The sequence below is a fragment of the Pseudophryne corroboree genome, chromosome 3 (genome assembly GCF_028390025.1).
Source record: "Pseudophryne corroboree isolate aPseCor3 chromosome 3, aPseCor3.hap2, whole genome shotgun sequence".
In the NCBI taxonomy this organism is placed as follows: domain Eukaryota; kingdom Metazoa; phylum Chordata; class Amphibia; order Anura; family Myobatrachidae; genus Pseudophryne; species Pseudophryne corroboree.
Genome location: NC_086446.1, coordinates 742,630,341 through 742,651,711, shown reverse-complemented (window position 1 = coordinate 742,651,711; position 21,371 = coordinate 742,630,341). Strand labels below are relative to the sequence as shown.

The 21,371-nt window shown below is 42.9% G+C and overlaps 1 protein-coding gene and 1 long non-coding RNA gene across 3 annotated transcripts in view; one reads left to right on the top strand and one right to left on the bottom strand.

Moving 5' to 3' along the window:
* The window catches only part of LOC135056750 (uncharacterized), a 139,100-nt gene extending 118,670 nt beyond the window's left edge, over window positions 1–20,430 (top strand). Inside the window, exons 2-3 of the long non-coding RNA XR_010244060.1 lie at window positions 19,893–19,950; window positions 20,106–20,430. This is a non-coding gene — a long non-coding RNA (uncharacterized LOC135056750). The remainder of the gene's footprint in view (window positions 1–19,892; window positions 19,951–20,105) is intronic.
* Window positions 1–21,371, bottom strand: part of PYROXD2 (pyridine nucleotide-disulphide oxidoreductase domain 2) — a 168,003-nt gene that overhangs the window by 115,284 nt on the left and 31,348 nt on the right. The window contains exons 1-6 of one of the 2 annotated variants that reach the window (XM_063962290.1): window positions 20,399–20,463; window positions 20,215–20,308; window positions 17,632–17,705; window positions 12,451–12,600; window positions 1,750–1,903; window positions 1,521–1,582 (exon numbers count right to left, since the gene is read on the bottom strand). In XM_063962290.1, coding sequence (XP_063818360.1) covers window positions 1,521–1,582; window positions 1,750–1,903; window positions 12,451–12,600; window positions 17,632–17,705; window positions 20,215–20,308; window positions 20,399–20,437 — 573 coding nt within the window. In that variant the 5' untranslated portion in view covers window positions 20,438–20,463. Of the gene's footprint in view, window positions 1–1,520; window positions 1,583–1,749; window positions 1,904–12,450; window positions 12,601–17,631; window positions 17,706–20,214; window positions 20,309–20,398; window positions 20,464–21,371 lie in introns of those variants that run through there. The other variant, XM_063962289.1, reaches the window with a different exon arrangement.

The following is a 21,371-nucleotide window of genomic DNA, read 5'->3' as shown; positions in this document are numbered from 1 at the left end:
GGAAGGTAACACATGTAACGAGATAGCGCAAATGGGCCCTCACTCCTCTGATTAAACTGAGAAGTATTTTAAGGAAAAAACAAAGAAATGTAAATGACAGGTTTCGTGCTAAACAGTGGCAGTCGGCTGACGTTGGGCCTGTTCTAGAGATGGCCGCCAATGCCGTCGCAGCTGTGATTTAGGTTGCAGCGACAGTGCAAAAATGTGTGATTGTTGCAGCCGTCGAGATTTGTGCAGATGAGCCTACTGGAGACATCTCAGATCCACTGCTTGTGTGCGTAGACACAAACATTGGTTGATAAGCGACCGATGTGAGTAACCCTACGGTCGTGCAGCATGGGCGTTGGAAGTAAGATGCTGGAGCCTTTGCAACTGCGTATGGGATCGCCGTTGCAAGCTGTGACATGCCCCCGAAATGGTCGCAATGCACCTGTGTGAATCTCCAATCCCCCTCATAACCACTCACAAACGTTCCCTGTCGATCACTTTGCTAATCAATCTATGTTGCACCCACCATCGCATCACATGCACAGTGCAAATGCCGCACATGCAAAGTGGCAAAAAATGCCTCCACAGTGTACATAGGCATTGCGCCCATTCCTAAATCAGGACCACTTTTGCAGTTTAAGCCGTGTGCATTTTCTAGCATGTCTACCAACATGCAAAACGAGGCTAAGTTCTATGCCTCCCCTCTGTAAGAGCCCTACAGGGAAGATGCAACTGGATTGCTCAGAGGACATGGTGCAGGGATTTGCGCTATTGCGGCCACACTCTCGCAATACCGCACATCGTGTCATCATCACTGGGGGACCCAGGCAAACTTGCCAAAATGTGTGAGCCTCGTGTACATTCTGGGAGAGTAGGGGTCTATTCGTGAAGCAGTGAGAACAGTGGAGAAACATACCAGTTGCCCATGGCAACCTATCAGCATCTCCCTTACATTTTATAAAATGTACTTGATAAAGGCTTCCTTCAAAGCTGATTGGTTGTCATGGCCAACTTTTCCACTGCTCCTTTTCTCCATTCTTTGCACTGCTTCATGAATAGACCACTTATACCCCTTTCACACAGAAACTGAAATTACTGAGTGAAACAGTTCTACCCGGTAATTTCATAAAAATGCGGGTCCTTTTTTTATGTGTGAAAGTGTCAACTGGAGTTGAAATTCCCAGGACTTCGACTCAGGAATTTACCAGGGATAGAGACCCGGAAATTTCGACCCAGGTTGACACTTTCACACAGACAAAATACCCGTGTTGATCTGCAAATTACCGGGTCAAAATTCTCGACCTGGTAATTTGCTTGCCTGTGTGAAAGGGGGTGACAGACAAAGCCCGGCAACAGGACCCGGGACTGAAATGCCGCGCCATTGCCGAGTTTTCTGTCTGAAAGTGGTATTAGTGAGTACTGCTAAGATGGTATTTCCAGATGCTGTGAATTGGGCGTGCACCTTCTAATGAGCTAAGCGTACCACTAGATACATTTCCACATATAGTAAGCTTTGCTGTGATGTGACTTACCTTAGATATTGGAGCAGTAAGGACTTCATAATATTTGGGAACTTGGCTCCCCAGTGTAATTCCTGGCATGTGAAAAACAAGAACTGTATCATATAATATACTGTATATAGCATAACCTCTCAAGACATTTCTAATAAATATTTATATACAACTATTATTACTAGTCAATAGGTATAAATTTTAATTGTCCCTGGAGAAATGGATCTGGAGCGCACATACACAGACACACCTGCTTTAATTAATGGTCGGAGCGCATAAAGTGACTTCAGCCTGCGCATTAGTGGCCCCTGAGCTAAAGCCGCTGTGTCTACTGGGGGTGCATCGATGAGGGGGTCTATTGCAGATACCAGCAGATTCATAAAATGTTCATATTCTGGATATGCCTATGGAGAAGAAAAGAAAGGAAATTAATATGGAAGCAAACAGCCAGCGATAAACTGACATTATAAACAAAATGACAAAAATAATAGGGTATCTGGACTCCAGGTCGACAAAAAAAGGTCGACACACCTTAGGTTGACGCCAATTGGTCGACACACCTTAGGTCGACATGGACAAAAGGTCGACAGGAACAAGGTCGACATGGAAAAAGGTCGACATGACTTTTTCACAATTTTTTTCTTTTTTGGAACTTTTTCATACTTAACGATCCATGTGGACTACGATTGGAACGGTAATCTGTGCCGAGCGAAGCGGAGCGGAGCGAAGGCACCATGCCCGAAGCATGGTGAGCGAAGCGAGCCATGCGAGGGGACGCGGTGCACTAATTGGGGTTCCCGGTCACTCTACGAAGAAAACGACACCAAAAAAAACTTAAACTCATGTCGACCTTTTTCCATGACGACCTTGTTCCTGTCGACCTTTTGTCCATGTCGACCTAAGATGTGTCGACCAATTGGCGTCGACCTAAGGTGTGTTGACCTTTTTGTTGTCGACCTTCAGTCCCAGACCCAAATAATAGAAAGAGATAGAGAATAATAAGACATTAATGATGGTACTTGACCTATAAGGCAAATCATACATGTCTACTCTCCTGGGTCCTGCGCGAGACACATGATTTTTCGAGTAGTATCACGCACCCCTGGAAGAGTGGGCACCCCTCCCGCATTCTGCCCATTTCCTAGTGTAATAAGCATAGTCCCTTTCTGAGAACTGTTGCTGTTTGTAATAAGCGTAGTCCCTGCCTGATAACTGTTACTATTTGTAAAAAGCATAGTCCCTACCTGAGAACTGTTACTGTTTCTAATAAGCATAGTCCCTGTCTGAGAACTGTTACTGTTTGTAGTAAGCATAGTCCCTGCCTGATAACTGTTACTATTTGTAATAAGCATAGTCCCTGCCTGAGAACTGTTACTGTTTGTAATAAGCATAGTCCCTGCCTGAGAACTGTTACTGTTTGTAATAAGCATAGTCCCTGTCTGAGAACTGTTACTGTTTGTAGTAAGCATAGTCCCTGCCTGAGAACTGTTACTGTTTGCAATAAGCATAGTCCGTGCCTGAGAACTGTTGCTGTTTGCAATAAGCATAGTCCCTTCATGAGAACTGTTACTGTTTGCAATAAGCATAGTCCCTGCCAAAGAACTGTTATTATTTGTAATAAGCATAGTCCCTGCCAGAGAACTGTTATTATTTGTAATAAGCATAGTCCCTGCCTGAGAACTGTTACTGTTTGCAATAAGCATAGTCCCTGCCAGAGAACTGTTATTATTTGTAATAAGCATAGTCCCTGCCTGAGAACTGTTACTGTTTGTAGTAAGCATAGTCCCTGCCTGAGAACTGTTACTGTTTGCAATAAGCATAGTCCCTGCCAGAGAACTGTTATTATTTGTAATAAGCATAGTCCCTGCCTGAGAACTGTTGCTGTTTGTAATAAGCATAGTCTCTGCCTGAGAACTGTTATTATTTGTAATAAGCATAGTCCCTACCAGAGAACTGTTATTATTTGTAATAAGCATAGTCCCTGCCTGAGAACTGTTACTGTTTGTAGTAAGCATAGTCCCTGCCTGAGAACTGTTGCTGTTTGTAATAAGCATAGTCCCTGCCAGAGAACTATTATTTGTAATAAGCATAGTCCCTGCCTGAGAACTGTTACTGTTTGTAATAAGCATAGTCCCTGCCTGAGAACTGTTGCTGTTTGTAATAAGCATAGTCTCTGCCTGAGAACTGTTGCTGTTTGTAATAAGCATAGTCCCTGCCTGAGAACTGTTACTGTTTGTAATAAGCATAGTCCCTGTCTGAGAACTGTTACGGTTTGTAGTAAGCATAGTCCCTGCCTGATAACGGTTACTATTTGTAATAAGCATAGTCCCTGCCTGAGAACTGTTACTGTTTGTAATAAGCATAGTCCCTGTCTGAGAACTGTTACTGTTTGTAGTAAGCATAGTCCCTGCCTGAGAACTGTTGCTGTTTGTAATAAGCATAGTCCCTGCCTGAGAACTGTTGCTGTTTGTAATAAGCATAGTCTCTGCGTGGGAACTGTTACTGTTTGTAATAAGCATAGTCCCTGTCTGAGAACTGTTGCTGTTTGTAGTAAGCATAGTCCCTGCCTGATAACTGTTACTATTTGTAATAAGCATAGTCCCTGCCTGAGAACTGTTACTGTTTCTAATAAGCATAGTCCCTGTCTGAGAACTGTTACTGTTTGTAGTAAGCATAGTCCCTGCCTGAGAACTGTTACTGTTTGCAATAAGCATAGTCCCTGCCTGAGAACTGTTGCTGTTTGTAATAAGCATAGTCCCTGCCTGAGAACTGTTGCTGTTTGTAATAAGCATAGTCTCTGCGTGGGAACTGTTACTGTTTGTAATAAGCATAGTCCCTATCTGAGAACTGTTGCTGTTTGTAGTAAGCATAGTCCCTGCCTGATAACTGTTACTATTTGTAATAAGCATAGTCCCTGCCTGAGAACTGTTACTGTTTGCAATAAGCATAGTCCCTTCATGAGAACTGTTACTGTTTGCAATAAGCATAGTCCGTGCCTGAGAACTGTTGCTGTTTGCAATAAGCATAGTCTCTTCATGAGAACTGTTGCTGTTTGCAATAAGCATAGTCCCTTCATGAGAACTGTTACTGTTTGTAGTAAGCATAGTCCCTGCCAGAGAACTGTTATTATTTGCAATAAGCATAGTCCCTGCCTGAGAACTGTTGCTGTTTGTAGTAAGCATAGTCCCTGCCTGAGAACTGTTACTGTTTGTAATAAGCATAGTCCCTGTCTGAGAGCTGTTACTGTTTGTAGTAAGCATAGTCCCTACCTGAGAACTGTTACTGTTTGCAATAAGCATAGTCCGTGCCTGAGAACTGTTGCTGTTTGCAATAAGCATAGTCCCTCATGAGAACTGTTACAGTTTGCAATAAGCATAGTCCCTGCCAGAGAACTGTAATTATTTGTAATAAGCATAGTCCCTGCCTGAGAACTGTTACTGTTTGTAGTAAGCATAGTCCCTGCCTGAGAACTGTTACTGTTTGCAATAAGCATAGTCCCTGCCAGAGAACTGTTATTATTTGTAATAAGCATAGTCCCTGCCTGAGAACTGTTGCGGTTTGTAATAAGCATAGTCCCTGCCTGAGAACTGTTACTGTTTGTAATAAGCATAGTCTCTGCCTGAGAACTGTTGCTGTTTGTAATAAGCATAGTCCCTGCCAGAGAACTGTTGCTGTTTGTAATAAGCATAGTCTCTGCCTGAGAACTGTTGCTGTTTGTAATAAGCATAGTCTCTGCGTGGCAACTGTTACTGTTTGTAATAAGCATAGTCCCTGTCTGAGAGCTGTTACTGTTTGTAGTAAGCATAGTCCCTACCTGAGAACTGTTACTGTTTGCAATAAGCATAGTCCGTGCCTGAGAACTGTTGCTGTTTGCAATAAGCATAGTCCCTCATGAGAACTGTTACAGTTTGCAATAAGCATAGTCCCTGCCAGAGAACTGTAATTATTTGTAATAAGCATAGTCCCTGCCTGAGAACTGTTACTGTTTGTAGTAAGCATAGTCCCTGCCTGAGAACTGTTACTGTTTGCAATAAGCATAGTCCCTGCCAGAGAACTGTTATTATTTGTAATAAGCATAGTCCCTGCCTGAGAACTGTTGCGGTTTGTAATAAGCATAGTCCCTGCCTGAGAACTGTTACTGTTTGTAATAAGCATAGTCTCTGCCTGAGAACTGTTGCTGTTTGTAATAAGCATAGTCCCTGCCAGAGAACTGTTGCTGTTTGTAATAAGCATAGTCTCTGCCTGAGAACTGTTGCTGTTTGTAATAAGCATAGTCTCTGCGTGGGAACTGTTACTGTTTGTAATAAGCATAGTCCCTGTCTGAGAACTGTTGCTGTTTGTAGTAAGCATAGTCCCTGCCTGAGAACTGTTACTGTTTGCAATAAGCATAGTCCCTGCCAGAGAACTGTTATTATTTGTAATAAGCATAGTCCCTGCCTGAGGACTGTTGCGGTTTGTAATAAACATAGTCCCTGCCTGAGAACTGTTATTATTTGTAATAAGCATAGTCCCTGCCTGAGAACTGTTTAATAAGCATAGTCCCTGCCTGAGAACTGTTGCTGTTTGTAATAAGCATAGTCTCTGCGTGGGAACTGTTACTGTTTGTAATAAGCATAGTCCCTGTCTGAGAACTGTTACTATTTGTAATAAGCATAGTCCCTGCCTGAGAACTGTTACTGTTTCTAATAAGCATAGTCCCTGTCTGAGAACTGTTACTGTTTGTAGTAAGCATAGTCCCTGCCTGATAACTGTTACTGTTTGCAATAAGCATAGTCCCTTCATGAGAACTGTTATTGTTTGCAATAAGCATAGTCCGTGCCTGAGAACTGTTGCTGTTTGCAATAAGCATAGTCCCTTCATGAGAACTGTTACTGGTTGAATTAAGCATAGTCCCTTCATGAGAACTGTTGCTGTTTGTAATAAGCATAGTCTCTGCCTGAGAACTGTTGCTGTTTGTAATAAGCATAGTCTCTGCGTGGCAACTGTTACTGTTTGTAATAAGCATAGTCCCTGTCTGAGAGCTGTTACTGTTTGTAGTAAGCATAGTCCCTACCTGAGAACTGTTACTGTTTGCAATAAGCATAGTCCGTGCCTGAGAACTGTTGCTGTTTGCAATAAGCATAGTCCCTCATGAGAACTGTTACTGTTTGCAATAAGCATAGTCCCTGCCAGAGAACTGTAATTATTTGTAATAAGCATAGTCCCTGCCTGAGAACTGTTACTGTTTGTAGTAAGCATAGTCCCTGCCTGAGAACTGTTACTGTTTGCAATAAGCATAGTCCCTGCCAGAGAACTGTTATTATTTGTAATAAGCATAGTCCCTGCCTGAGAACTGTTGCGGTTTGTAATAAGCATAGTCCCTGCCTGAGAACTGTTACTGTTTGTAATAAGCATAGTCTCTGCCTGAGAACTGTTGCTGTTTGTAATAAGCATAGTCCCTGCCAGAGAACTGTTGCTGTTTGTAATAAGCATAGTCTCTGCCTGAGAACTGTTGCTGTTTGTAATAAGCATAGTCTCTGCGTGGGAACTGTTACTGTTTGTAATAAGCATAGTCCCTGTCTGAGAACTGTTGCTGTTTGTAGTAAGCATAGTCCCTGCCTGAGAACTGTTACTGTTTGCAATAAGCATAGTCCCTGCCAGAGAACTGTTATTATTTGTAATAAGCATAGTCCCTGCCTGAGGACTGTTGCGGTTTGTAATAAACATAGTCCCTGCCTGAGAACTGTTATTATTTGTAATAAGCATAGTCCCTGCCTGAGAACTGTTTAATAAGCATAGTCCCTGCCTGAGAACTGTTGCTGTTTGTAATAAGCATAGTCTCTGCGTGGGAACTGTTACTGTTTGTAATAAGCATAGTCCCTGTCTGAGAACTGTTACTATTTGTAATAAGCATAGTCCCTGCCTGAGAACTGTTACTGTTTCTAATAAGCATAGTCCCTGTCTGAGAACTGTTACTGTTTGTAGTAAGCATAGTCCCTGCCTGATAACTGTTACTGTTTGCAATAAGCATTGTCCCTTCATGAGAACTGTTATTGTTTGCAATAAGCATAGTCCGTGCCTGAGAACTGTTGCTGTTTGCAATAAGCATAGTCCCTTCATGAGAACTGTTACTGGTTGAATTAAGCATAGTCCCTTCATGAGAACTGTTGCTGTTTGCAATAAGCATAGTCCCTTCATGAGAACTGTTACTGTTTGTAGTAAGCATAGTCCTTGCCAGATAACTGTTATTATTTGTAATAAGCATAGTCCCTGCCTGAGAACTGTTACTGTTTGTAGTAAGCATAGTCCCTGCCTGAGAACTGTTACTGTTTGCAATAAGCATAGTCCCTGCCTGAGAACTGTTACTGTTTGTAATAAGCATAGTCCCTGTCTGAGAGCTGTTACTGTTTGTAGTAAGCATAGTCCCTGCCTGAGAACTGTTTACTGTTTGCAATAAGCATAGTCCGTGCCTGAGAACTGTTGCTGTTTGCAATAAGCATAGTCCCTCATGAGAACTGTTACTGTTTGCAATAAGCATAGTCCCTGCCAGAGAACTGTAATTATTTGTAATAAGCATAGTCCCAGCCTGAGAACGGTTATTGTTTGTAGTAAGCATAGTCCCTGCCTGAGAACTGTTACTGTTTGCAATAAGCATAGTCCCTGCCAGAGAACTGTTATTATTTGTAATAAGCATAGTCCCTGCCTGAGAACTGTTGCGGTTTGTAATAAGCATAGTCTCTGCCTGAGAACTGTTATTATTTGTAATAAGCATAGTCCCTGCCTGAGAACTGTTGCTGTTTGTAATAAGCATAGTCTCTGCCTGAGAACTGTTGCTGTTTGTAATAAGCATAGTCCCTACCTGAGAACTGTTACTGTTTGTAGTAAGCATAGTCCCTGCCAGAGAACTGTTGCTGTTTGTAATAAGCATAGTCCCTGCCAGAGAACTGTTGCTGTTTGTAATAAGCATAGTCTCTGCCTGAGAACTGTTGCTGTTTGTAATAAGCATAGTCCCTACCTGAGAACTGTTACTGTTTGTAGTAAGCATAGTCCCTGCCTGAGAACTGTTGCTGTTTGTAGTAAGCATAGTCCCTGCCTGAGAACTGTTACTATTTGTAATAAGCATAGTCCCTGTCTGGGAACTGTTACTGTTTGTAGTAAGCATAGTCCCTGCCTGAGAACTGTTACTGTTTGCAATAAGCATAGTCCCTGCCTGAGAACTGTTATTATTTGTAATAAGTATAAAAGAGATAGAGTGCGCTGTCAAGAAGCTGCTGGTGTAGGGGGTGGTAATTCCCCAAAGAAATATATAGGCAATATAAATGGTAATCACCAGCGCTAGGTTGTAAAGTTGAGGTTAAAAATGATAATCTAATTGAAAATAAATTCAGGACGGTAGGTTATGTTGAAAAAAGTATATAATAAATTTAATAAAAATAATATCATAAAATCACAGATGCCTATATAGCATGATTAGGAATTTAAATAATCATGTGAAATGGCACATCCACATATTTCCTCAACATGTGTTAATTCATACCCCGGCTAGGACTTCCTCTGGAGTTATGTCCATGAACTTGTTGTTGGAGAGTTGATGAAAGCAATGGAGTAAAGAATGTCCCTTTTAAGCATACCAATGCAAGCGTTTCAAGCAGATAGGGAAACCTCCAATTTTCTCCACAGATGGAAATGTCCAGGGAAATGCTGTCCAATTAGTGCCGTGTGGGTGATGATGATGGCAAAATCCAGCAAAGTTGAGGGTAATTTTGGGGATGTGTCCTGCAGTCTCTAACTCGACGCGTTTCGCTGGTGTTTACACCCAGCTTTCTCATCACCCACACGGCACTAATTGGACAGCATTTCCCTGGACATTTCCATCTGTGGAGAAAATTGGAGGTTTCCCTATCTGCTTGAAACGCTTGCATTGGTATGCTTAAAAGGGACATTCTTTACTCCATTGCTTTCATCAACTCTCCAACAACAAGTTCATGGACATAACTCCAGAGGAAGTCCTAGCCGGGGTATGAATTAACACATGTTGAGGAAATATGTGGATGTGCCATTTCACATGATTATTTAAATTCCTAATCATGCTATATAGGCATCTGTGATTTTATGATATTATTTTTATTAAATTTATTATATACTTTTTTCAACATAACCTACCGTCCTGAATTTATTTTCAATTAGATTATCATTTTTAACCTCAACTTTACAACCTAGCGCTGGTGATTACCATTTATATTATTTGTAATAAGCATAGTCCCTGCCTGAGAACTGTGACTGTTTGTAATAAGCATAGTCTCTGCCTGAGAACTGTTGCTGTTTGTAATAAGCATAGTCCCTGCCAGAGAACTGTTGCTGTTTGTAATAAGCATAGTCTCTGCCTGAGAACTGTTGCTGTTTGTAATAAGCATAGTCCCTACCTGAGAACTGTTACTGTTTGTAGTAAGCATAGTCCCTGCCTGAGAACTGTTGCTGTTTGTAGTAAGCATAGTCCCTGCCTGATAACTGTTATTATTTGTAATAAGCATAGTCCCTGCCTGAGAACTGTTACTATTTGTAATAAGCATAGTCCCTGTCTGAGAACTGTTACTGTTTGTAGTAAGCATAGTCCCTGCCTGAGAACTGTTACTGTTTGTAATAAGCATAGTCCCTTCATGAGAACTGTTACTGTTTGCAATAAGCATAGTCCCTGCCAGAGAACTGTTATTATTTGTAATAAGCATAGTCCCTGCCTGAGAACTGTTACTGTTTGTAGTAAAACTCCAATTGTTAGAAACTTTTGCGCTATATTATAAATTTATATGATATGGCTGACAAATATAACAGACTCCTATTGAATTAAAAATATTTAATAATATATGAATAATCACAAATCATAAAACAAGACTGGTCTTAGTAGTTTAAACATCTAAGATGACAAGTATATATACTTTCCAATAAAAGGAGGTGGACTTAAGCATATTCTGTGCACAGAGGTGTAAAAACTAGCTTTATAGCTAAATGACTTGATTTACAAAGTCAAAAAAATATAGATCAAGTGTAGCTGCTGGTAGAACCCGTATAATAGATGTTTCCAATAGACAGTCACTTAGTAGCAAAGTTCCTTTGAATGTAATAATCCAACATAGGTCAGTAAAATGAAATGAGAGCCGCTTTCAACCGGAATCTTACGTGAGGTGTGAGCAAGTAGTATCAGCAGGAGTACATCCCGACGTCCACCACACTGGCTTCTAGCTGCGGGGAAAACGGCACCTGCACTGGCGCCTGCTACAACCTGTCCTGCTCGGTCTGAATGCTCCACAGTTCTCCACCTCTACGTGCCGTTTGCGGGCACCGGTGAGCGGCTCCTCTCCACTCAAGAATAAACAACCAGCAGATGAATGCTGCGGCCGGTATGTACTACGGGTCTAACTCCAGCTGGGGTCCAACAGTTCAGCTTCTGACGTGTTTCGCTCCTCCCACAGGGGCTTCCTCAAAGCATAGTCCCTGCCTGATAACTGTTATTATTTGTAATAAGCATAGTCCCTGCCTGATAACTGTTATTATTTGTAATAAGCATAGTCCCTGCCTGAGAACTGTTACTATTTGTAATAAGCATAGTCCCTGCCAGAGAACTGTTACTGTTTGTAGTAAACATAGTCCCTGCCTGAGAACTGTTACTATTTGTAATAAGCATAGTCCCTGCCTGAGAACTGTTACTATTTGTAATAAGCATAGTCCCTGTCTGAGAACTGTTACTATTTGTAATAAGCATAGTCCCTGCCAGAGAACTGTTACTGTTTGTAGTAAACATAGTCCCTGCCTGAGAACTGTTACTATTTGTAATAAGCATAGTCCCTGCCTGAGAACTGTTACTATTTGCAATAAGCATAGTCCCTGTCTGAGAACTGTTACTGTTTTGCAATAAGCATAGTCCGTGCCTGAGAACTGTTGCTGTTTGCAATAAGCATAGTCCCTGCATGAGAACTGTTACTGTTTGCAATAAGCCTAGTCCCTGCCAGATAACTGTTATTATTTGTAATAAGCATAGTCCCTGCCTGAGAACTGTTACTGTTTGTAGTAAGCATAGTCCCTGCCTGAGAACGGTTATTATTTGTAATAAGCATAGTCTCTGCCTGAGAACTGTTACTGTTTGTAATAAGCATAGTCCCTGCCAGAGAACGGTTATTATTTGTAATAAGCATAGTCTCTGCCTGAGAACTGTTGCTGTTTGTAATAAGCATAGTCCCTGCCTGAGAACTGTTACTGTTTGTAGTAAGCATAGTCCCTGCCTGAGAACTGTTACTGTTTTTAGTAAGCATAGTCCCTGCCTGAGAACTGTTACTGTTTGTAGCAAGCATAGTCCCTGCCTGAGAACTGTTACTGTTTGTAGTAAGCATAGTCCCTGCCTGAGAACTGTTACTGTTTGAAGTAAGCATAGTCCCTGCCTGAGAACTGTTACTGTTTGTAGTAAGCATAGTCCGTGCCTGAGAACTGTTACTGTTTGTAGTAAGCATAGTCCCTGCCTGAGAACTGTTACTGTTTGTAGTAAGCATAGTCCCTGCCTGAGAACTGTTACTTTTTGTAGTAGGCATAGTCCCTGCCTGAGAACTGTTACTGTTTGTAGTAGGCATAGTCCGGATCCCACCGACAGCCGGATGGTGGAATAGTAAACATGCTTTTATATTTAAAATCCCAATTCCCTGATCCCGACTGAAAACGAACGGGATCTGCAAATCTGGCATTTTTAACATGTTTCATTTCCCCGATTCCCAGATGGATCGCTTATCATTGATGGCCACCGGTCGACAGATCTGGTTGGCGGATTGGCGGTGCCAATGGATCAGGGAAACAGGACGTCAGATGTATGGGGGCCATTAGACATTGACCTTAATGAATGCTATACTCTTATTACACCATGTTAATAGCTAATCATCATGCAAATGACTGTACATTGTTTCCAGGACACACCACCAGCAGCACCACGTACCTGTGCATCTTTTTCAGAAAACTGGGCTATCTGCCTCTGGTTCTCGGACATATCTGCCCCTAGCAGGAGAGACCTCGGGCGTCCATTCCCACTTTCCAGTATTGGAGTAAATGAATGAGGATCACGGAAATAAATTTTCAAACCATGTCTCTAGAAGAGAAAGTGGAATGCAGATAAACATGGCATACAGAACAAGGCTCAATGACTGACTACTCTAGTAGGAATGAAAATCATTACTGGAACTGAGAGGGACATGTACTAAGCAGTGATAGGAGTGGAGAAGTGAGCCAGTGGAGAAAATTCCCATGGCAACCAATCAGCTGCTCTGTATAATTTTATAGTATGCAAATTATAAATGTTACTTCAATGCTGATTGGTCGCCATGGGCAACTTCTCCACTGGCTCACTTCTCCACTTTTATAACTGCTTAGTACATGTCTCCCTGAGTCACATGAATATTACATGATGCCATCCTATACCATGCCTTGCTGTGCTGGTACCACAGGGGGGTTTAGTATGAAGTACCTACAATCAAAATCCCGACAGTCAAAATACAGACAACAATTGGCTGACAGTCACAATGCCGACAAGGTCAAAATACTGACATTTAAAATACCGACAAGGTCAAAATAGAGACATTTAAAATGCAGACAGGTCAAAAAGTCGACACAAGTTTTTCATTTTAAAGTGTGTATGTTGACATAGGTTGACCAGGTCCACTGGAATGGTAAAGTATGAACAAGTCGGTTGAAAATCATGAAAAACTCATGTTGACTTTTTGACCTGTCGACGGTTTAAATGTCGGTATTGACCTTGTCTGTATGTTGACCGTCGGTATTTTGATTGTAGGTAAATTGGCCGCATCCCTCACAGGGACTATAGAATAACTCTGACGTGGCCAGAAATCGGGAGGCAGGAACATTCATTCTACACGCTAGTCCTCCTTCTGATCATTTCTCTCACTCAGTAGTCTTCTGTACTGCCCCAATACTTTTATCCTTGTTAAGAAGTTTTTATTTGTAATATTTAGAATGTTGCCCTTGTGATGGCTGAAGAGTGCTGCCTGTATTCTTTATATACAGTAATTATACATTTACTCCCTCCCTCCCCCTGGGGAGTGTATAACCAGTGCCAGTTCCTACAGTAGCTGGGTTACCACCAATATGATGGAAGACAACACCAAGCTATGCCAGACTGGGCTGGTGGCACTATGGACAAGGAGAACGGCTGTGTTGTGATCACTGGGATGCACAATGCATTTTACACTGTTCACCGGCTTTTTTTGCTCTGCATTGTATAGTGATCATCAGCACATGCTCTGCACTGTGTAATGATCACTGGCATTTGCTATGCATTGTATTGTGATCATCGGCATGTGCTCTGCATTATGTAGTGATCATTGGCATGTGCTCTGCATTGTATCTTTATCATCGGTATGTGTTCTGCATTGTATAATGATGATCAATGGCATGTACTCTGCATTGTATAATGATCATCACTCAGCATGTGCTCTGCATTGTATAGCGTACACTGACATGTGCTCTGCATTGTATAGTGAACAGTGACATGTGCTCTGCATTGTATCGTGAACAGTGACATGTGCTCTGCATTGTATAGTGAACAGTGACATGTGCTCTGCATTGTATAGTGAACAGTGACATGTGCTCTGCATTGTATAGTGAACAGTGACATGTGCTCTGCATTGTATAGTGAACGCTGGCATGTATTCTGCATTGCATAGTGAACAAGGGCTTGAGGTCTGCATTGTATAATGAACACCGGCATGTGCTCTGTATTGTATAATAGGGGTAATTCTGAGTTGATAGCAGCATCAAATTTGTTAGCAGTTGGGCAAAACTATGGCCCTCATTCCGAGTTGATCGGTCGCAAGGCGAATGTAGCAGAGTTACACACGCTAAGCCGCCGCCTACTGGGAGTGAATCTTAGCTTCTTAAAATTGCGACCGATGTATTCGCAATATTGCGATTACTAACTACTTAGCAGTTTCAGAGTAGCTCCAGACTTACTCTGCCTGTGCGATCATTTCAGTGCTTGTCGTTCCTGGTTGACGTCACAAACACACCCAGCGTTCGCCCAGGCACTCCCACCGTTTCCCCGGCCACTCCTGCGTTTTTTCCGGAAACGGTAGCGTTTTCAGCCACACGCCCCTGAAACGCCGTGTTTCCGCCCAGTAACACCCATTTCCTGTCAATCACATTACGATCGCCGGAGCGAAGAAAAAGCCGTGAGTAAAATTACTTTCATCATAGTAAAGTTACTTGGCGCAGTCGCAGTGCGAACATTGCGCATGCGTACTAAGCGGATTTTCACTGCGATGCGATGAAAAATACCGAGCGAACAACTCGGAATGAGGGCCTATGTGCACTGCAGATGTGGCAGATATAACATTTGCAGAGAGAGTTAGATTTGGGTGGGTTATTTTGTTTCTGTGCAGGGTAAATACGGTCTGCTTTATTTTTACACTGTAATTTAGATTGCAGATTGAACACACCCCACCCAAATCTAACTCTCCCTGCAAATGTTATATCTGTCCCCCCTGCAGTGCACATGGTGTTGCCCAACTGCTAACAAATTTGATGCTGCGATCAACTCAGAATTACCCCCAATGATCACTTGCATGTGCACTGCATTGTATAATGATCACTGGCATGTGCTCTGCATTGTATAATGATCACTGGCATGTGCTCTGTATTGTATAACGATCACTGGCATGTGCTCTGTATTGTATAACGATCACTGGCATGTGCTCTGTATTGTATAACGATCACTGGCATGTGCTCTGTATTGTATAATGATCACTGGCATGTGCACTGCATTGTATAATGATCACTGGCATGTGCTCTGCATTGTATAATGATCACTAGCATGTGCTCTGTATTGTATAACGATCACTGGCATGTGCTCTGTATTGTATAATGATCACTGGCATGTGCTCTGCATTGTATAATGATCACTGGCATGTGCTCTGCATTGTATAATGATCACTGGCATGTGCTCTGTATTGTATAATGATCACTGGCATGTGCTCTGCATTGTATAATGATCACTGGCGTGCTCTGTATTGTATAATGATCACTTGCATGTGCACTGCATTGTATAATGATCACTGGCATGTGCTCTGCATTATATAAGGATCACTGGCATGTTCTCTGCCTTGTATAATGATCACTGGTATGTGCTCTGCATTGTACAGTGATTATCAGCATTGCAGGAACAGGACATGCATCGTATATATACTGCTCACCAGAGTGGAAGCTGTACTGCATACTGGTCACCATCACCATGTTTAAATAGTATTCTATACCCTCTTATATGTAGGTGGTTAGGGTCTATGCCCTCTTATACGTAGGTGGCTAGGGTCTATTTATTACCAATTATTTGTATAGCACACACATATCCCGCAGCGCTTTACAGAGAAAATTTGCCCATTCACATCAGTCCCTGCCCCAGTAGAGCTTACAATCTATATTCCCTACCACATGTACAGACACATTCACGCTAGGGTTAATTTTGTTGGGAGCCAATTAACCTGCCAGTATATTTTTGGGATTGTGGGAGGAAACCGGAGTACCTGGAGGAAACCCACGCAAGTACGGGGAGAATATACAAACTCCGCACAGTTAGGGCCATGCTGGGAATCGAACCCATGACCTCAGTGCTGTGAGGCAGTAATGCTAACCATTACACCATCCGTACATAGCCCTCTTTTGCCGGTACAGACCATAAAAAAACGGTACTGTACCGGACAAAAAGGTACAGTTGTAGGGTATGTTAATGCTCGTCTGTCACTGCTCTGGTAGGGAATCAGTAAGTCTTATATACCCTCTTATACGTAGGTGGTTAGGGGTCTTTATTACAGAAACCCCAGCTGCATAGTGGCAGGAGGATTATTCATCATTGTTACCAGTAAGCAATTCTGTTGAATGATTGAATGTCAAAAAAATGTTTTTAATAAATTTATTTAATGAAGCCTTAATCCATTTGCACAGTAATAGGGACAGGCCTGGCTGTGGGATCTTGTCATTAAAAATATCTAAATTATTTAAATTGTAAGTTAGAACGGGCTGACCTCAGAGCATTCAGTGCCTGACATATACTCACAGTAACACATTACAAAGAAAATTAGAAATAATCAGCACAAAAAAGCAATTTGGTATTGCATTATGTAGCCTGGTTGCAGTGAGGGAGAACTCGGAAAACATAATTATTCTAGCCATTTGAATTTAGTTAAATAAATTTATTTAATTCATAACAGCAACCCAATTAGTACCCAGTAGCCCCTGTAACATAAAGCCTGGATATCCCAGAATGCTTAGCGGTCATTGAATTATAAGTCAGTGCATGCTCAGCTGGCAACAGCTGAAGACTTACTGATTCCCTACCAGAGCAGTGACAGACGAGCATTAACATACCCTACAACTGTACCTTTTTGTCTGGTACAGTACCGTTTATTATGGTCTGTACCGGCAAAAGAGGGCTATGTACCGATTTTTGACTCTCTAAGGGCAGGATGTATTAAGATACATTGCCACCCCTCGCCGCTTACCGCAGCGATGTTGATCACATATGTACTAACATATGCGATCAATATCGCAATGCGGTGACGGAGGCCCCCCGCGATACCTGTGAGGTGGTCTGTGGGGGGTCTCTGTCACCTCCCAGGGGTCTCCACACTGCCTGGACGCCGGGAAGTAGCAGCAGGCTGCCCCCGGCGCCTCCTCCTTCCCCCTGCAGCCGGAAGTACCTCCGGCTGCGTTGCTAGGGGGAGGAGGAGATTACCTTCCGGGTCCAGGGCATCTTGGAGGAAGGTAAGCCGGAGGGAAGGGGGGGTCGGCGTCTGTGGTGGGGGCGGAGGGTTGCGGCGGTCAGTGATAAGAAGCCCATGGGCTTTTATAGGGTATCTCCATCGAAAGATGGCAATGCGATACCCTGGACAGCGAAAAACCGGCGGTAGGGTCTTAGTAAATTTGAAAAAGCGGTAAAACCCCTGTTTTCGGGGGTTTTACCGCATTTTTCCTTTAGTACATCCCGCCTTAAATCTCCATTGAAAGTATAGTAAAGGGGCCGTGGCCACGCCTCCTTTACCCGTGACCACGCCCCTTTTCCTAATTTGTACCAATTTTTCAGTGTCAAATGTTGGAGGGTATGCATTAAACTCACCTTAAGTTCCAGGTCTTTATAAATCTGAGGTCTCAGGAGACTGAGCAGGTAAGATGCTCTCGAGAACTTAAAACCTATATAGATGAATGCAAATGTTATTCAAAGATCATGAAATGGTTCATTAATATATTAATTGTAACAATCAGGCCGGAACTGGGAGACAGCGCACCCTGTGCAGCCACCGCCCCCACCCTGAGCGCATACCGTCATATGACTGCACCTGTGCGGGTGAGTGGGTGGATCCGCCATCACCGGTCCTAAGGATGCTCAGAGCAGGTGCAGCCTGCAGGGTGTGGAAGCGGAATGTCCAAAGGACATGCTGGCCGGCACTACATAAGTGACCCTGCTAGCCAGATGCAGGGTCAGCGAGGGTGGCCGCCCCTGTGCGACTGCACTGGCCGCAAAACCCTCCTTACAGCCCTAGTAACAATATCATTATACCGGTTTGTAGGATGGTTTTACTAAAGAGGGATTTGCCATTGGCCTATCAGGACATTACTTTTTTACTTTTACATTTCTTAGGGGTCTATTTACTAAGCCCTGGATGGAGATAGTCGCTGGAGATAAAGTACCAGCCAATCGGCTCCCAACTGCCATGTCACATGCTGTGTTTGAAAAATGACAGTTAGGAGCCGGTTGGCTGGTACTTTATCTCCAGCGACTTTATCTCCATCCAAGGCTTAGTAGATTGACCCCTAAGTCAGGACAGGGGCATTTCTAGAGAGGAGTAGGCAGGCTCCGTCTGGGCCCTTTCCTCTCTGGCCTGCAGCGCTGTGACTCTGGGCACTAGGGTTCCTAGGGGACCCTAGCGAGTCTAGAGCGCATGCGCACATCACAGAGAAAAATGCTGCGGCAGCCATTTTCCCACTGATTTTCCTACTGAGCATGCGCGAATCACCGGGAAAATGGCCCCGCACCATTTTTCCAGTGATTTCTGGAGTACTGCTGCTGCGCCGCGGGACTCCGGGGGGGTAAGTATTAAAAATAATGGGTGCACCCATTATAAATATGCCAGTGATTCAGGGGATTATGTATCAAGCAGTGAAAAGAAGGGAGAAGTGGAGAAGTGGAGAACTTGCCCATAGCAACCTGTCAGATTTGACTTAGCATTTATCATGTACATTATACAAAATGATAGGTAATAGCTGATTGGTTGCTATGGGCAACCTCTCCGCTGGTCCACTTCTCAACTATACACACTTCTTGATACATCTCTGCCGGAGTCTGATATAAGATGCTTCAAAACGGCTTCTCTCTCTGCCCCCGAGTGTCTTAGGAAGATAAGAAGAACTGGTTCCACAGTGGTTAATTCCACTCTTTCACGTTAAGCTGAGTACACACACAGTGTTATCGTTCAGTTGATAATTGGCAAATCAGCCTGCTAATTGGATAGTGTACATGCAGGAGCTTTAGCCAACAAATTGCTTTCATTGGAATATTCCTGCATCAGTCAGATCAGGAGATGGGGATCTTATGTGCTGCATACGTGGTCTTGTTCCCGACCTCCCAATCTCTTTGAAGAGATTTAAAAAAAAAAATAAAGTACACAAGAAATTGCTTATTGTGTACTTATCGATCCGATGATCCTTCCATCAGACTGGAGTGTTTATCGGAACAGCAGCATTTGTAGGATAGTATGTGCCCAGTGTCTGTCTGATGTATCTACAGCAATCCTAAAATTTTAAATACTGTAACATTTTATTTTGTCCTAGTCCACACATAGGGGTATATTTACTAAGAACTGGATGGAGATAAAGTGGACGGAGCTAAAGTACCAGCCAATCAGCTCCTGTAATTTTTCAAACCCAGCCTGTGACGTGGCTGTTAGGAAGCTGATTGGCTGGTACTTTAACTCCGTCCACTTTATCTCCATCCAAGGCTTAGTAAATACAGGTGCAGCCATGCATTCACCCAGTTGCCAGCTAGCCACCAAGATGCGTCCAACTCAGTTGCCCAGAGATAAGCAAAGATGCAGTTTGCTAAAACACGCTACAAACAGTGGCATAACGAGCTAATTGCGCCTCAGAATCAGCCCTGGTATGTACAACAGCAGCAATCTTCTACCTAAGAGAACAATAACCGCATAACTGTTTTTTCTTTTACAGTATTATAGAGACATAAAAATAAAATAAAGGGATCGCTGTAGTCATAGAACAGTCAAAGCACAAAATTCAACTAGACAAAAATGATAATTATATCTGACACGTGCTGACTAATGCGCTTGTTTTTGTCTTTCTGTATTTTTTTCTTTATTCGGCAAGCCATATCTGATGCCACTGCATGCAACTGCTGTGATAATGAACCCGTAATGGATGGAAGGTAATGACAGACAATTAGGGGGGTGAATAGATAAGTTCGCTGACGGAAACATTTACAGTAGTTTGTCAGTAGATAAGTGTCTAATTTATTCCATGTAATTGGTACATTTTTAAGAAGAAAACAGATGGATGTTCTTTTTTTCTTTTCTTATCTAGACGCCAGTATCAGAATGCTTTATAATGTAGTCTGCCAGGCGGCATCTTGTTACCACACACTTTTACTGAGAGGAAAACACAGACTGACATAGTCAGGATTGGAACCCACCTGGAATAATCTCCTCGGTAACCGCTGCTCCTCCAATCACATGCCGCCTCTCAAGGACCACCGTGTTCACCCCAGATTTCTGTAGGTAGGCCGCCTGTAATAGCATCACACACATTTGTATTAGTAAATGGTAACTTGCAACATAAGAAAGTAGAGAGAAAATAATTTAATAAGGATGGCATACAGGATTCATTAAAGCCAGTATATGACAACTGATATGCATTAAAGGCTGTGTATTATTGAGCTGAATGGTGTGTGTTTCAAAACAACCAGAGCAGTGCCGAAACCGTGCTGGGTCATGGGACTTTGGACCCTCTGCAAATGGAGAAGGGCCCTGTTATGCCCCATCCCCCTCAGAGCCGATAGGCCCAATGAGGGGAAAAGAGAATCTTTAGGTCCCCCCTTGCTGAAGCTCGGAAGGACCCCCTGAATCCCCAACCCCCGAAGCCAAAAATCCCCAAAGGGGGCAAGGAAGGGTCTTTTTTGCTTCCCTCCGGCTAACGGCTCGGGGGTTGTCTCCCTAGGGTTATCCGAAGCTTTCCCCTGGGGAACATATTCTTTGGCTCTCTCTGAAAGGAGAGCCCGAGGAAACATGAGGAGAGGGCAGTCCATAAGGGTCTTGCCCATACCCCCAAAAATGTCGACAAACACAACAAAAAAATTAAATGTGAGGTGAAAAAAAGTTAAAGTGCAAAACCCCATTGGTGACGGACCACACCTATGCACATAATGCACAATGCACTTTGAATTCAAGATGCACCATTATTTCTGTGCCCCGGCCCTCTGACTGGAGCAAGGATCATTTTTGGGGGCTTATTTATTTATTGCACTATGCACTTTTTGGGGTGAAGCGTAGATCTACAGTTATTAGACAGCTTGACACCATATGGTCAATAGGCATTACTGTAGGTCGACAGGTAGACAAGGTAGACAGGTCGACATGGAAATTTTCAACACAGTTTTTATTTTTTGTGTCATTTTGTTTTATCACCTGTGACCACAATTATAGCAAACATAGGCCCTCGTGGGCTTGCTTTGCTTACCACATTGCGGGCAAGATGCCTCGCTCCGTTACCACTGGGCTCAGCACAAGTAGTTATTCGCAATCATGGTCCACGTAGATGGTAAACTAAGCAAAGGTTCAAAAATGTGAAAAC